This window comes from Aquarana catesbeiana, linkage group LG05, assembly GCF_042186555.1.
Source record: "Aquarana catesbeiana isolate 2022-GZ linkage group LG05, ASM4218655v1, whole genome shotgun sequence".
Lineage (NCBI taxonomy): Eukaryota > Metazoa > Chordata > Amphibia > Anura > Ranidae > Aquarana > Aquarana catesbeiana.
Window position 1 is genome coordinate 170089902 of NC_133328.1, and position 17972 is coordinate 170107873.

The window sequence follows — 17972 nt, forward strand, 5'->3', positions numbered from 1 at the left end:
TAGCGGCTGTTCAGCCGCTTGATCGTTCCAAGCAGCGATGGGAGGGGACGTCCACCCCCCCTCATGCTTCTCCGGGCTCTCCTGTGCGATCGGGGACTCGGAGAATGAATCGGCCACCGGAAGAGAGGCATAGAGATTTCCAAGGGATAGGCTGCACAAGTAAGCAGAGCAGAGATCGACTAGAAAAGCATCAGATTGTCAGTTTTTTGATCTGATGCTTTCCAGCCTGGAGGAGAGATGTGGAGTCTTATAGACCCTACATCTCTCCATAAAGAGGACCTGTCACGCACCATTCCTATTACAAGGGATGTTTACATTCCTTGTAATAGGAATAAAAGTGATCCAAAAAAATTGTTACAGAGAAATTGTAAAAAAAAAAAATAAAAATAAAACAATAAAAATAAAACAAACAAAAAAATAAATAAATAAAAGTGCCCCCCATCCCTGCGAGCGCGCATGCATAAGCGAATGCATACGTAAGTCACGCCCGCATATGTAAACGACGTCTTAACCACACAAGTGATGTATCACCGTGAAGGTTAGAGCGAGAGCAATAATTCTAGCACTAGACCTCCTCTGTAACTCTAAATAGGAAACCTGTAAAAATTGTTAAACCGTCGCCTATGGAGATTTTTAAGCACCGAAGTTTGGCGCCATACCACGAATGTGCACAATTTTAAAGCGTGACATGTGAGGTATCTATTTACTTGACATAACATCATCTGTTACATTATTAAAAAAAAAAAAAAAAAAAAAAACGGGCTAACATTACTTTTTTTTTTTTATTCATGAAAATGTTTTTTTCCAAAAAAATTGCGTAAAAAATTACCGCGCAAATACCGTGTGACATAAAAAGTTGCAATGAACGCCATTTTATTCCCTAGGGTGTCCGCTAAAAAAATATATATAATGTTTGGGGTTTCTGCGGAATTTTTTGTAGCAAAAAAAAAGTATGAATTTTACATGTAGGAGAGAAGTGTCACAATTTGCACGGTATGGAAGTGGTTAAAGCAATTATAAAAGGTTGTGCGTTTAATAAACAGGTTATACTTACTTGCTCTGTGCAATGTTTTTGCACAAAGCAGCCCCGTTCCTCTTCTTTTTGGGTCCCCTGCTGTCAGTCATGGCTCCCCCCCCCCCTTCGAGTGCCCTAGTAGCAAGCCTTTTGCTATGGGGGCAGTAGAGCAGGCTCGCTTCTGAGCTGTGCTTCTGTGAATAGGCATTGTCAATACACACACACACCTAAGCCCTGCCCCCACTCTCTCCTCGTTGGCTCACACTGGCTGAGATTGACAGCAGCGAGAGACAATAGTGCCTGCTGCTGTGTGTGCCAATGAGGAGAGAGAAACCCGGGAGAGCCACTGTTCTCATACACAACTCTGGATCGAGAGTATTGAGGGGGGGGGGGGGGGGGTCTGTACCCAGAAGGTTTGTTTACCATAAAGCATAGAATGCATTAAAGGTAAAAAACCTTGTGCCTATAGAACCACTTTACCCTCTGGTGACAATTCAAAGCTTTTGTATTATCGAGGGTCCGACCCTTCTCCACTCTATATGAAAAAAAATTGCCCTTACATACAGAGAATTCTTTTCACAACAGAAATATGAGGGGCTGCTAACTTGTTTTTGGATGTGCATAATCCAGAGATGTGATCCCAACCTTTGCGAGTCACTGACCCAGGAAAAATATATATAATAGGTGCACCAGATGCCTGGTTCGGTCCCCTGACTCACTTTAACAAAGCCAGGAGAAAGGATAAAAGCTCTGGAGCATATACCATAAAAAGAAGTCAGCAATAGCAGCCCCAAAATTCTATCCTGAGATGTTCTTTCTACCAAGAATGTCTGTTCTGTTCTGCAATTTAACTCTTGATGATTTTTCTGGCCACCATCTATGCCCACTGAGGATCCATACACACAATAAGCTAAAAAATGATGGAAAAAAAAATGCTCATAATAGCATTTTTGTGCCAGCTATTAGCAGCAGTTAGAAGCATTTTTATCTGCTGGCAAATCACTCCCAAAAACACAAAAACAGTCATTTTTCTGCTCCTAGAAGCTGAAGCTTCAAAAACACTTCTAGACTAAAATAATACGCATGGACACATATGATAACAGTATTTGCTTCTAGCAGAAAAAACAAATGCTCAAAAGCTGCTGCTAGGAGTGTTTTCTTTTAAAAGGTAAAGGGGAAAAAAGCATTCATGCTGTGTCTTCAAAAACAAAAGTAAGACTTTCCACTAAAAAACCAACCCGGGTAACAATGCAAAGTCACTCGTGTAACAGTGCAGGAACAAAATAGCATGTCATAGTAAAGCTCACATTCAGGCCTTTTACTAACAATAAAGCAGCATTCAAATTATTTTTTCACATAAACCATCTATTTTAGAACCACTTCTGAACACAGATCATACAGGTAGGGGGCGCTGTTGCTATATATATTGTTAGATGGCTCTGTTTCAAACAAAATGTGACAAAGCCAGATTACCATTAAAGTAACTTTGAATTAAATTTTGAATAAAATAATAAAAAAAAAAATTATATTTTAAACAGCGTGTACTGTGAACACACCTAATAAAAACAGACTGCCAATCATATTCAGTAAGTGACATGCATTGAAACAGTTATTTAGTCTTGCAGTAAACAAACTTGTCATCTTTAATTATTGTTTATCATGGTCAGGCCTTCAAAAATGTATTTTACTGGTTTTTAAGGCATACCTTATCAAATAACCAGGATAATCAATGAATAAATAAATGATTCTCCAATTCAACATCTGTTTCCATGGTGAAATTACAGACCTACTCCTCTGCTTATTAGAAATGGCAGCAAAAACAACCAATAAAAAAATAGCATGGAATACACAAATCATGGAAAACGTACTATGGCGAGAATAACAAGAAACAACTCAACCTGGCCATACTGTACATGGATTCAACGTCTGCTGGTTCAGCTGGGAATGGCCAATTTTTGATCCATGTATGGGGCACCCTTGGTTGTACAGAAGTTGATCTACTGATCGACTTCTGTACAACACACCTGTCAGGTTTTTCCCGATTGATCAATGCCGCTGGCTATAGGTGGCAGCACTGATCATTGTATTCTGATGGCGGGGAAGGCTCCAACAAAAGCACATGAGAGGGAACACATTTGAGGTGGAGGGGGAAAATCTGAATTTTTTTTTTCATTCAAGCCACTGGTTGAACGAAAAAGAAAAAAAAATGTTGACTGTATGGGCTGCCTCAGTTTGGTGAATGGTGTGCATGGATTCAAGTATTGTCCTTATCGTTTGAGCAATCTTATTCAACCAACACCACACCATTTCAATTTAATAGGAATATAACACTTCCAGGAGTTCCAAATTCCTGTCTGTGCAAGCCCCAGCAAATGCTCCCACAAAGTCAGAGTCGCATCGATTTGAACAGTTCCACTGCCTACAATAGGGTGCTACTTGTCATGCGATTTGACCTGCAAAACTATATGACTAGTCGCATCGGTGTGAACGGCGCTTAATGGCTTAAAACAAACCATTTAACACTGACAGGGATGTTTACAATAGTCGGTTGTTATTCATTTGGATAAAACCTTTATCCAAAAAAGTAAAAAAAAAAAAACACACATTACTGTAATGCTTAACCACTTCAGCCCCGGAAGGATTTACCCCCTTCCTGACCAGAGCACTTTTTACAATTCGGCACTGCGTCGCTTTAACTGCTAATTGCGCGGTCATGCAATGCTGTACCCAAACGAAATTTGCGTCCTTTTCTTCCCACAAATAGAGCTTTCTTTTGATAGTATTTGATCACCTCTGCCGTTTTTATTTTTTGCGCTATACACGGAAAAAGACCGAAAATTTTGAAAAAAAATGATATTTTCTACTTTTTGTTCTAAAAAAAATCCAATAAACTCAATTTTAGTCATACATTTAGGCCAAAATGTATTCGGCCACATGTCTTTGGTAAAAAAAATGTCAATAAGTGTATATTTATTGGTTTGCGCAAAAGTTATAGCGTCTACAAACTAGGGTACATTTTCTGGAATTTACACAGCCTTTAATTTATGACTGCCTATGTCGTTTCTTGAGGTGCTAAAATGGCAGGGCAGTACAAAACCCCCACAAATGACCCCATTTTGGAAAGTAGACACCCCAAGGAATTTGCTGAGAGGCATGTTGAGCCCATTGAATATTCATTTTTTTTGTCCCAAGTGATTGAACAATGACAAAAAAAAAAAAAAAAAAAAAAAATTACAAAAAGTTGTCACTAAATGATATATTGCTCACACAGGCCATGGGCATATGTGGAATTGCACCCCAAAATACATTTAGCTGCTTCTCCTGAGTATGGGGATACCACATGTGTGGGACTTTTTGGGAGCCTAGCCGCGTACGGGGCCCCGAAAACCAATCACTGCCTTCAGGATTTCTAAGGGCGTACATTTTTGATTTTACTCCTCACTACCTATCACAGTTTTGAAGGCCATAAAATGCCCAGATGACATAAAACCCCCCCAAATGACCCCATTTTGGAAAGTAGACACCCCAAGCTATTTGCTTTGAGGCATGTTGAGTCCATGGAATATTTTATATTTTGACACAAGTTGCGGGAAAGTGACAAATTTTTTTTTTTTTTTTTTTTTTTTGCACAAAGTTGTCACTAAATGATATATTGCTCACACAGGCCATGGGCATATGTGGAATTGCACCCCAAAATACATTTAGCTGCTTCTCCTGAGTACGGGGATACCACATGTGTGGGACTTTTTGGGAGCCTAGCCGCGTACGGGGCCCCGAAAACCAATCACTGCCTTCAGGATTTCTAAGGGCGTACATTTTTAATTTTACTCCTCACTGCCTATCACAGTTTCGGAGGCCATGGAATGCCCAGGTGGCACAAACCCCCCCCAAATGACCCCATTTTGGAAAGTAGACACCCCAAGCTATTTGCTGAGAGGCATGGTGAGTATTTTGCAGCTCTCATTTGTTTTTGAAAATAAAGAAAGACGAGAAAAAACATTTTTTTTTTTTCTTTTTTCAATTTTCAAAACTTTGTGACAAAAAGTGAGGTCTGCAAAATACTCACTATACCTCTCATCAAATAGCTTGGGGTGTCTACTTTCCAAAATGGGGTCATTTGGGGTTTTTTTTTGCCACCTGGGCATTCCATGGCCTCCGAAACTGTGATAGGCAGTGAAGAGTGAAATCAAAAATTTACGGCCTTAGAAAGCCTGAAGGCAGTGATTGGTTTTCGGGGTCCCGTACGCGGCTAGGCTCCCAAAAAGTCTCACACATGTGGTATCCCCGTACTCAGGAGAAGCAGCAGAATGTATTTTGGGGTGTAATTTCACATATTCCCATGGCATGTTTGAGCAATATATCATTTAGTGACAACTTTGCGCAAAAAAAAATTAAAAAAATAAAAAATTGTCTCTTTCCCGCAACTTGTGTCACAATATAAATTATTCCATGGACTCAACATGACTCTCAGCAAATAGCTTGGGGTGTCTACTTTCCAAAATGGGGTCATTTGGGGGGGTTTTGAACTGTCCTGGCATTTTATGCACAACATCTAGAAGCTTATGTCACACATCACCCACACTTCTAACCACTTGAAGACAAAGCCCTTTCTGACACTTATTGTTTACATAAAAAAATAATTTTTTTTTGCAAGAAAATTACTTTGAACCCCCAAACATTATATATTTTTTTTAAAGCAAATGCCCTACAGATTAAAATGGTGGGTGTTTCATTTTTTTTTTTCACACAGTATTTGCGCAGCGATTTTTCAAACGCATTTTTTGGGGAAAAAACACACTTTTTTACATTTTAATGCACTAAAACACACTATATTGCCCAAATGTTTGATGGAATAAAAAAGATGATCTTAGGCCGAGTACATGGATACCAAACATGACATGCTTTAAAATTGCGCACAAACGTGCAGTGGCGACAAACTAAATACATTTTTAAAAGCCTTTAAAAGCCTTTACAGGTTACCACTTTAGATTTACAGAGGAGGTCTACTGCTAAAAATACTGCCCTCGATCTGACCTTCGCGGCGATACCTCACATGCATGGTGCAATTGCTGTTTACATTTGACGCCAGACCGACGCTTGCGTTCGCCTTAGCGCGAGAGCAGGGGGGACAGGGGTGCTTTTTTTTTTTTTTTTTTTTTTTCCTTTATTATTATTATTTTTTTATCTTATTTTTAAACTGTTCCTTTCATTTTTTTTTTTTTAATCATTTTTATTGTTATCTCAGGGAATGTAAATATCCCCTATCATAGCAATAGGTAGTGACAGGTACTCTTTTTTGCAAAAATTGGGGTCTATTAGACCCTAGATTTCTCCTCTGCCCTCAAAGCATCTGACCACACCAAGATCGGTGTGATAAAATGCTTTCCCAATTTCCCAATGGCGCTGTTTACATCCGGCGAAATCTAAGTCATAAAATGCTCGTAGCTTCCGGTTTCTTAGGCCATAGAGATGTTTGGAGCCACTCTGGTCTCTGATCAGCTCTATGGTCAGCTGGCTGAATCACCGGCTGCATTTTCAGGTTCCCTGTTGAGACAGGAGAGCCAGAGAAAAACACGGAAGACGTTGGGGGGGGAGGGGCATTCCCTCCCACTGCTTGTAAAAGCAGTCTAGAGGCTAATTAGCCGCTAGGATTGCTTTTACATGAAAGCCGACCGCTGGCTGAAAAGAATGATACCAAGATGATACCTAAACCTGCAGGCATCATTCTGGTATAACCACTCAAAGTCGTGAATGGCGTACCTGAAGACAAAAAAATGGTTAACAATAAAGCACAGTAAACGGTAAGGTATAAAAAATTGCATACCTGAAAAGCAAACATGATAAAACATAACAACAATAAAACATTGCAGAATAGAATACAGTAAAAAAGAACAGAACAATAGAGAGAGAGAAAGAACAATAAAACGACAACTATTTTTTTTTTTATTTTATATTTTTGTATGTGTTTTTTTTTTTTTTTTTTTTTACACTTTTTTTTGTAACTAACTTTTATAACTGTAACCGGTTCCAGGTTCGGGTCTCTCAAAATGCGATGGCATCTTGGGAGACCCTGTGAAAGTGTGCCTAGTCTGTGCAATGCTGTACCCTACGCTAATACTCAACTAGTGAATGGTAGTGTTCAAAACATTCACCAATGCAAAGACCAGGATTGTCAGGACAGGAGGGACAATAATAGCGGGTGTCACGCCTATATCTGCGCTTGCTGCAGACACGACATCTTTTTTGGGGGGTTCGTTGGGTAGGGGTACTCGGGAGGACATAAAGAAAATGCCTCTCATGCAGCCGACTGCATTTGGTTGGGGATGTGAATGGGGGAAGTACGGGCGCTGCAGAAGTGGTGGGTTCCCAATTAGGATTGGCGAATGCAGCAGGAAGGGCACTATGGACACGACGGGCCTGTGTTTGTCTTCTTGGTGGCAGCGGGACACTACTTGTGCTTGTCACCTCACCAGCTTGAACTGCACTTATGGGACTCGCCACGTCACCAAGTGTTACTGCAGTGCTGGTTTGACTACAACCGGGGTGTACTAGGCCGCTGGGGCTTGCCAGTTCACCAAAACGCTACCAAAAAAACTGTTAGCGATCGCAAGGATCAGGCCTGACTCTGCGAACGCTGCAGTTATGCGTTTAGTGTTTTGTAAGTGTCAGTGATCGATCGATACTGCACTTGGGTGGGCTGGGCTGGGCCGGGTGGAGGGGCAAAACGCAGGTGCTAGCAGGTATCTGGGCTGATCCCGCTAACACTGCGTTTGTGGGAACCCTAAACTGCTGGGGACGCTAGTATAGATCTGATCAGATCAGATATTGATCCGATCAGATACTATACCACTAAGGGAGGCGTATGCTGCGTGCGTGGGTGTTAGCGGTACTGGCGCTAATCTGACGCTGCCTGGGGCTGGTGCTTGCCAGTTCACCAAAACGCTACCAAAAAAACTGTTAGCGATCGCAGGGATCAGGCCTGACTATGCGAACGCTGCAGTTATGCGTTTAGTGTTTTGTAAGTGACAGTGATCGATCGATACTGCACTTGGGTGGGCCGGGCAGAGGGGCAAAACGCAGGTGCTAGCGGGTATCTGGGCTGATCCCGCTAACACTGCGTTTTCGGGAACCCTAAACTGCTGGGGACGCTAGTATAGATCTGATTGGATCAGATATTGATCCGTACAGATACTATACCACTAAGGGAGGCGTATGCTGCGTGCGTGGGTGTTAGCGGTACTGGCGCTAATCTGACGCTGCCTGGGGCGACGCATATCACCGCCGGGCGACCGGGGGGCTAAACCTTTATTCGGTAATAAACGGCGGGTGCCCTGACACTATAAAAAATAAACAAACTAACCAGCGTCACCGTAACAGTTATACGGTGATCAGTGGTGAAAGGGTTAACTAGGGGGCAATCAAGGGGTTAAAACATTTATTAGGTAGTATATGGGGGTCCCTGTCGCTATAAAACGCTGACGGCGAACCTAAATATTTACGTTCCTAACTAGCGTCACCAGCGACACTAATACAGCGATCAGAAAAATGATCGCTTAGTGACACTGGTGACAGGGGGTGATCAAGGGGTTAAAACTTTATTAGGGGGGGTTAGGGGGGTATCCTAGACCTAAAGGGGGGTAATACTACCTGCCCTAACACTGTAACTGTCACAAACTGACACTATGCAGTAATCAGAAAAAAAAAAAAAAAAAAAAAAAAAAATACTGCTAATGTCAGTTTGTGACAGGGGGGGGGGGGTGATTGGGGGGGGATCGGGGGGCGATCGGGGGGGGATCGGGGGTGTAAGGTATGCCTGGCATGTTCTACTGTGTGTGTGTGTGTGTTGTGTGCACTTACATGTCTTCTCTCCTCGGCGCTGGACGGAAACTGCCGAGCCGAGGAGAGATGACATCACATCCTCTGCCTGTGTGAAACTACACACAGGCAGGGGAGGATTCCTATTGGCTGGGAGCGATCGCGAGGGGGGGGCCACGATCGGATGGTCTCCCCCTCGCCTCCCGACGCTCCCAGTCAGATGCCGACCGCCGATGGCACCGGGGGGGGGTCCGATCGGACCCCCCGCCCGCGGGAGGCAGATCACGTATATATACGTGATTCTGCCTGCCCGTGCCACTCTGCCGACGTATATCTACGTTAGGCGGTCGGCAAGTGGTTAAAAGTGTTAGCTTTAATTTGTTAGTCCTTTACGTTATGTCCATCTAAATCTACTAATCCATCTAACCCTACCCTCTTGAGACAATGCTGTGCCAGGGTATCTCCATTGCTCCTCCACAGATACAGACACCCTAAAGGCCCCCTTCACACTTGTACGACTTGTCCCACGATTTTGTACTGCAAAATCGTATGACAAGTCATTCTCCATGATTTTCAATGACTACCATTCATATTGGCACGACTTTAAGCGTGCCGACTTCAAAGTAGTCCCTGCACTACTTTGGTCCAACTTCCATGCGAGTTGATGTCCATACACCTCAATGTTAAACCCTCAAGTAGCATGCAAATCGTACCTGAATAATATATATAGACGCAATTTCAGTACGACTTTGTAAGCACAAGCTGAGAATGATTAATGCCAAAGTTGTGGCAAAGTCGTACAAAGTAGTACAAAGTAGTACTGCTCCCAAATCGCGGTAAAATCACGGTTGCGAATTTGCAGTAAAATCGCGCGACTTTGAAGTCGCACAAGTGTGAAAGGGGCCTAAGACTGGAAATGTGTTACTGGCCAGATGAAAATTTAAAAAAATAAAAGCCAAAAATTTGTGAGTGTGTGTGGGGCATGTGACAGTGGGTCAAGCAAGCACAGTGATATGACACAGAGGGTGACATCACTTCCTCTAGGTTCTGACACCAGACGACACTGGTTATTTTGGTGCCTAACTGTGACAGATAAAAATGGAACCCAAATGGGTTTTGCATTTACATAAACAGCCTTGAATTAAATCACTGCTGTTTCTCAGATCGAGCCATTTTAAAGTTTGACAATCAGACTCAGAGCTGCAATACTCATGCACTGCTAGTGTATGAAATAGGATCACGATTAGTAACAATTTCCTGCTTCTCAATTCTAAACTGTCAAGGGATAAGCAATGTGGACCTTCTTGAGCGGATCCACTAACATATGTGGTGAAAAAGTAATCACTGGAGTGTCCATCAGAAGAAACAAACATCTTTCAGCATGTGAAATACTTCTTTTTTTATTAAAAGGTTCAAGGCTGGATAATTCCACTGTTAAAACAGAAAATCCCTATTAAGAAAAAAAAAAAAAAAAAAACACTTTGACAAAACTTTACCTGCAACATGGTAACGGCACGTTTTTGACCCGATTTGGTCCACAGAGGTACCATTCCAATCTTAATTGCTATTACACCAACCCGGTTTGAGCCTAGAAGAAAAGACACCGAAGACGTGTGTTATAAATTGTCAGTATATATATATATATATATATATATATATATATATATATATATATATATATATATATGTACAACACAGTAGTAAAATGCTACATACACACCATCACAAAAAAAAAAAAAAAAAACCCTGCACAAAAATGGTGCAAGAATTGTTCCAATCATACCGCTTAAGATGATGCCATAATACATGTGAATGAGGATTTTATTTTTTCAGTTAGCCATATAGAAAAACAGAAAAATGTATGGAAATCTTTAAAAAAAGAGAACAAAATTAAGTGTTTTTTTGCATTCCATGGAAGAAACATTATTTTATTCAGAAACAGTTGTACACAGTCACTGTCCATACATGACAAAATGAAAGGTCAGGTTTTGGTAAAGGGTGCAAAGGAAACCATGAAAGCAGTTTTGTATTTACAGTTGGCTTTGGGGATTGTTGTTATTTTTTTCCCCACTTTCAACATTTTTTTATTGAAAGATTTTGAAGAGCATTAACATAGTCAGAGGAGTTAAACAGTCTTTGATAATACCGTAATAGGTTTTGTGACCCCAAGTACAGGCTCTCCTCACTTAACGACTAGGTTCGGTTCCAATGACCAGGTCATTAAATGAGGAGCCACAAGTAATCAATATTTTAAGCATTCCTAACTACTGTACTGCATTGCGGAAAAAAGGTCTAAAAAAAACCCCAGCTCAATAATGTTGTTTTAATTTGCATAGGTACGGAACAAACGAAAATTCTGTACTGTACAATGACGTACAGCGCGTCGTTCTGGTGGGGAGAATTGGTCGTAATTCCAAGCGGTCGTTAAACAGGTAAGTCGTTAAAATAGGAGTATCTGTATGATTAATATAGGGACCTACTTATAGTTGTAGTAACATGGGACCTTAAGCTTGTAAACACAGCAGGCAAAGAGCAAGTATAAAAAAAAAAAAATGAAAAAAATAAAATAAATAAATAAATAATATAGGAAAGAATAGGGTTGCGGGTTGGTGTGATGGAGAGTTTTATTTCTTCAGAAACAAATAAAGAAGGTAAATCTCTTGAGCAGCAAATTCATCTCACTACATATTATTCATAAATTCTACTATTTTAAGGCATACTTTACTAGTTATTTGATAATATGATTTTTGTACGCAATGTTAAATCTTTTTTGTGGACTGCACATAAGGACAAAGAAACTCTTAAACCTTTGGGTCATACTGCCGCATACAGGAGACGGACACTATCAAACAAAAGACTGTAGGCCAGCCCAAGAAAACAGCTACTACTACCAGCATGCTACCAGTTTTGTAGCAAAGCAGTACCCACATCACGATTACAAACACAGAGGGGTGTATCCCTCAATGGACTCCAAGAGAAGGATTTTACAGCGAGTACAAAAATCCTATTTTTTTTTTCCCTATTCTGTCAATTTAGGGGCATAGGAAAACAAAGCCCTAAAACCACCTTCACATGGGCTATTAGGATTACACCGGATGCCAGAGGCAAGAATCAGCAGAATCTTGTGGCTGGGATCATAGGTATATGTGAACAGAGGCGGTCGCTCAGCCTGTACGTGATGACAGGCTGAAAGGAGCCATAGCCATTTGCATGTACACATGCAGTAGTTGTCTGCGGTTAGGGATGGATATCTGAACCTGGACGCATCTATCCATTCTTCGGTACAGAATAGCCCAAGAGGCACTCACTTATATAGTAGAGTGAGCTTTAACAGGGCAGGGGGGAAAACCCGATCCTTGAGACCATGGGATTTAATGATCATCTGCCTAAGCCACCTAAAAACGGTAGAACAAGAAGCTAGCCTGCCCTATCATGACCCATTCAGAATGAGAAAGAGGGAATAAGTTATGTCTTTCAGCATAGTAGATAAGAGATGGCCACTGCCCAAACCACATCCAGACAGACAATGGAGAGAAATTTATTTTTGATGAACCAGAGACAGGCAGAGGGATGGAAGAACATTGCCTTGATTGGAGTGAAAGGCAGAAACCACCTTAGGCAGAAAAGAAATCCTGTTCCTCAATACTAACTTGTCCCTATGCAAGACAAAAAAATGGTTCTTTGCAGGGTAAGAGCGCCAGAGAGATGATAGTTATAATGAAACCACCTTATGGGTGTTAAAGTTTGAGAGAGGATTGTCTTTAATGGGTTCAAATGGTGGCTTTTGAAATGCATAGAGACCTAGATTCAGATCCCACAGAGTCACTTAGGAATGAATGGGGGATGGGCACATTGGGTATCACCTGTACAAAGGCATAATACAAAAAGAGTGAGGAGCCAACGGTCCCTGAAATAGAATGCAAAGGGCAGAAACCTGACCCTTGATAGTGCCAGACGCTGATCCAGGCCCAGCTGCAGGAAGGGTAGGGATTCAAGAGGAGTAATCCCACAGAGAAGCTCCTGGAGTGAATGTACTTAAAGTTACACCAAGTGAAGCAAGCCTTCCACATCGGATGACAGATCTTGTGCAAATCTAGAATTCCTAGCCTTAAGCATCGTAGGATTTACAAACTCTGAGATACTACCGTCCCCTAGAGCAGCCTTCAAAAATTCCACTCACCTGCTGGCATTTTGTGAGTGGATTTTGAGGGCTGGCGAGTGTAGGCTGCCTGGGAGCGGGGGGGGTTTGAGGCGAGCACCGCCGGCAACCTGGGTTGTATGGGAGCGATCGAAGAGAGAGGAGAGGCGAGGAGAGCCGCCAACACAACATAACAGCTTTCATTTCAATAGCTGTGTGTTCCCCTCAGCGCGCCGTCATATACAGCCCCTCCCCCCTTGCCCTGGGGAACTTTGATAGACAGATCACCCGTCCCAGGATTGGACGGGTGATCTGTCTATCAAGGTGCCCGGAAAAGGGGGAGGGGCTGTATATGATGGCGCACGGCGGGGAACACACAGCTATTGAAATGAAAGCTGTTATGTTCCCCAAGCTCTGATCAACCAGGCGGCGGCTCTCCTCTCTTCCCTTACACAGATAGGCTGCATTGGGGACACATGGCTGTAATGGGGACACATGGCTGCATTGGTGGACACGGGCAGGCTGCATTTTTGGGCATGGATAAAGAAGTTTTTAATATTTCTTTTTATAACTTAATTCTACATAAAACATTTAAGTGTCATTTCATGAGATAATTTATGAGGGCGTGTTTAGGAGCGGGATTAGGGGTGGGGCATGGTAGGGGTCGGGCGGGGCAACTGGTGGCGAGTAACACTTGACGTCTGGCTAGTAGCTCAGGACTTGAAATTTTGAGCCCTGCCCTAGAGCCTGGGCTTCAGCAGCCATGCCATTAAAGCCAGCAACCTTGAAACAGGTAGGCATATCAGCACTAAGGACCACTCTAAGGACCACTCTCCTGGGTCCAGGCACTGACAGCTGAGATAATCAGCCTGCCATTTGTCTGCACCTGGAATATGCAAGGTTGGAATGTTCAGTTTTGCCCTGGACATTGATTCTACCTCTACCTCATTTATTCTGCCACAGCAAGACTTCTGGTTCCTTCCGGATGCTGTAGTCCGCCAAAGTGGCATTGTTTAATTGAACCTGGATTGGATAACCCTCCAACAGAGTGTCCAGCTCTGAAAAGACAGCCAAATTGCCTGAAGATTCAGCATGTTTAATGGGAGATGAGAGTCCTCCAAAGACGATCACCAGCGGGGGTTCACCAAACCAAGGACAGCAACCAACCAGCGTGTCCAGATACAGTACTGATTCGTCTCATGATAACAGAGTGCTGTGTTTCAGATGTCTGGATTGAAGCTGGTCAAAGGGAACTGCCTCAAAGGGAGGCCAACATCTGCCCCAAGACTATCATGAAATGTGGAGGATTGGACAGCTTCTGAACTGAAGAGTTCAAACCTGAAACTGAAGGAGTATGAAGCCTCTCCTGGGGAAAGAACACTCTGGCCAGGGATGCCAGATGCTGACCCAGATGCCCAGATGCTCTGACAGATGATTTGGTTTAAGAGATGAATTCTAAGAATTCAGGATCCACACAAACCTGTGTTTCATCTGACATATTTTTCAATGAAGCCCTCGAGGACCACTCCCTCAGCAGGAGGTCGTCTTAGAATCCTACAATGGGGGCCTTGTGAACACAACAGGACTAACTCTAGGGTCAGCACCTTGGTGAATACCCGAGGTGCAGAAGAAGGGTAGGGCTACAAACAATGTAGAAGACCCATGGTAAAGCAAGGAAAACACTGATGGGCTGAAAAGATGGACATATGTAGGTGAGCATCTCTGACAACTACAGAAGTCAGAAAGTCTCCCTGTTAGAATATACCGGATTCATCATCGCCTCCCTCCACCATGGAATATTGGTCCCAAATGAAAACATTTGTGCCTCCACATCCAGGATGGGGTAATACCCCTCTGGGTTGGAAACAGTGAACAGGATTGGATAAAACCCTGGAACAGTTCTGCCCCAGGATGAGGGTCAATGACAACTTTATTCAGAAGACCTGAGGGTTTGATGGAGATCTGCTAATCCGCAAGGAGATAACCCTGGACATCACCCGCACCCAAGTATCTGGAATACAAGCTGTCATTACACATTTCTAACATGCTGCAAGAGACAGTTAAAGAAGTCCTAAAATACACGCTACAAGGCCATTACGCCATACCTGCTAGCAGTGACAAATCAAAAAACTAAACTATTAGAGCCATGCTCCCTGACAGCAATCTCCCTTATGATGAAGTTTCCTGGACTATGCCCAAGCAGTCAGCGAATGTCAGGACCCAGTGATATAGTGAAACTAATTAGAGGGGCACAAAAAGACTTTTTAGATAATAGCAAGCAGTATCTGGAGTTTAATCACTTAAGGACCAAGCCTGTTTTTTACACTTGGTGTTTAGTGTTCAGGTTAAAATCTTTTTGTTTTGCTAAAAAAATGACTTAGAACCCCAAACATTATATACATATTTTTTCAGAAACCCTAGAGAATAAAATGGCAGTCGTTGCAATACTTTGTCACATCGTATTTGCGCAGAAGTCTTACAGACACAATTTTTCGGGAAAAAATACACTTTTTTTTAATTAAAAAATAAGAAGTCATTAAAGTTAGCCCAAAGTTTTCTATATTGTGAAAGATAATGTTACGCAGAGTAAATTGATACCAAACGTCATGCTTCAAAATTGTGCCAGCTCATGGAATGGCGACAAACTTTGACCCTTAATCTCCATAGGCAACATTTAAATATTTCTACAGATTACCAGTTTTGAGTTACAGAGAAGGTCTTTTGCTAGACTTATTGCTCCCACTCTAACGATCATGGCAATACCTCACGTGTGGTTTGAACACAGTTTACATACGCGGGCGCGACTAACGTATGCATTCGCTTCTGCGTTGAGCGCGGAGGGATGGGGCGCTTTAAAAATAAAAAGCAAAAAAAAAAAAACACAATAATAATTCTTATTTATTTTATTTTTTATTTTTACACTGTCCCTTTAAAAAACAAAAAAATTGGATCACTTTTATCCTATTACAAGGAATGTAAACATCCCTTGTAATAGAAAACGAATCATGGCAGGACCTCTTGAAAATTTGAGATCTGGGGTCATACAGACCTCAGATCTTACATTACAATAAAAAATAAAGTTTTTTTTTTTTTTTTAATTAAAAAAAAAAAATTGTCCCTTTAAGGTCGTTGGGCGGAAGTGACGCTTGATGTCGCTCTCGTCATCCAATGGTGCAGATTTGAGTGGGGGCCATTATTCCATCACTCAAATTCCTGTCCATCAGGGGAAAAGTATCGAATCATCTCCACCGCTACCGAAGGGTCCCGTAAGCGGCGTAGATGACTGAGACATGTCAGGGGGGGGGGGGGCAACCCCTTCCGCTGCCGATAAAAGTGATCTCACGATGAATTTGCCACGGATGACCACTTTTATCTTAAAGCGTACCGCCGTGAATAAAAATACTGGGGTTATGGCAGTTATCTGCTGCCATAACAACGGTATTTAACGTCAAAGTACCGACGTATATCTTTTAAATAGCTTTTAGTTTTAGTCGTATTTTAGTTGTCTCAATTGTTTTAGTTTTAGTCGTATTTTAGTCAACTAAAATAGTATTCATTTAGTCGACTAAAATGTTTTAGTCGACTAAATTAACACTGGTGATTGGATGGGCCATTCTAGAAGCTTTAATTTTCTTTGAAACCAATTGAGAGTTTCTTTGGGTTTGTGTTTCAGACCATTGTCTTGCTGAAATGTCCACCCTCGTTTCATCTTCATCATCCTGGCAGATTTTTATCAAGAATGTCTTGGTATATTTTTCCATTCACCCTTCCATCAAAGACATGAAGATTGCCAGTACTGTATGCTGAAAAACATCCCCACACCATGATGTTTCCACATCCAAACTTCACTGATGGGATGGTGTTATTGGGGTGATGTGCAGTGCCATTTGACCTCAAAACATAGTGTGTATTATGGCATCCAAAGAGTTCAACTTTGGTCTCATCTGACCAGACTATATACTCCCAGTATGTCACAGGCTTGTCTAAATGTTGTGCAGCAAACTTTAAACAAGCTTCAACATGCTTTTTCTTCAGCAATGGAGTCCTGCGTGGGGAGAGTGCATACAGGCCATGGTGGTTGAGTGCATTACTTGTTTTCTTTGAAACAATTGTACCTGCTAATTCCAGGTTTTTCTGAAGCTCTCCACAGGTGGTCCTTGGCTCTCGGACAACTCTTCTGAGAATTCTTTTCACTCCTCTTTTAGAAATCTTGCGAGGAGCACCTGGTCATGGCCGGTATATGGTGAAACTATGTCTTTCCACTTTCGGATTATGGTCCCTAACAGTGCTCACTGGAACATCCAGAACTTTAGAAATCCTTCTATAACAAATGCCATCAGTATGTTTTGCAACAATAAGGTTGTGAAGGTCTTGACAGAGCTCTTTGCTTTTATCCATCATGAGATGTTTCTTGTGCAACACCTTGGTAGTGAGACACCTTTTTATTGGTCATCATTTGAGACTGAACCAGCTGATAATACTTTGCACTGACAAGGAGCAGGATTGCTTTCCAATTACTGATAGATTTCAGCTGGTGCCTTGGCTTTCCATACCTCCCTTTTTTCATGTGTTCAATGCTTTTTCCCCAAGTCATTCCATTTTATTACACATAACTTAATTTCTGAACGTATTTGTTTTGGTTTCTTTGTATGTATGGATTGTTACCAACATGTGGTGAAAAGTTCATGTCAATAGCACCTTTAGTAAATTATTTACCTAGAAAAATGGTGACGTGTAGATAGATTAGATAGATAGATAGATAGATAGATAGATAGATAGATAGATAGATAGATAGATAGATAGATAGATAGATAGATAGATAGATACAGTGGGGCAAAAAAGTATTTAGTTAGCCACCAATTGTGCAAGTTCTCCCACTTAAAAAGATGAGAGAGGCCTGTAATTGTCATCATAGGTATACCTTAACTATAAGAGACAAAATGTGGAAACAAATCCAGACAATCACATTGTCTGATTTTTGAAAGAATTTATTTGCAAATTATG

At 41.7% G+C, this 17972-nt stretch overlaps 1 protein-coding gene across 3 annotated transcripts in view; it reads right to left on the minus strand.

The window, feature by feature from the left end:
- The window catches only part of MRPL3 (mitochondrial ribosomal protein L3), a 197071-nt gene that overhangs the window by 145667 nt on the left and 33432 nt on the right, over positions 1 to 17972 (minus strand). For all 3 annotated transcript variants that reach the window (XM_073630340.1, XM_073630341.1, XM_073630342.1), the window contains exon 3: positions 10327 to 10418. In XM_073630340.1, the coding sequence (XP_073486441.1) occupies positions 10327 to 10418 (92 nt within the window). The remainder of the gene's footprint in view (positions 1 to 10326; positions 10419 to 17972) is intronic.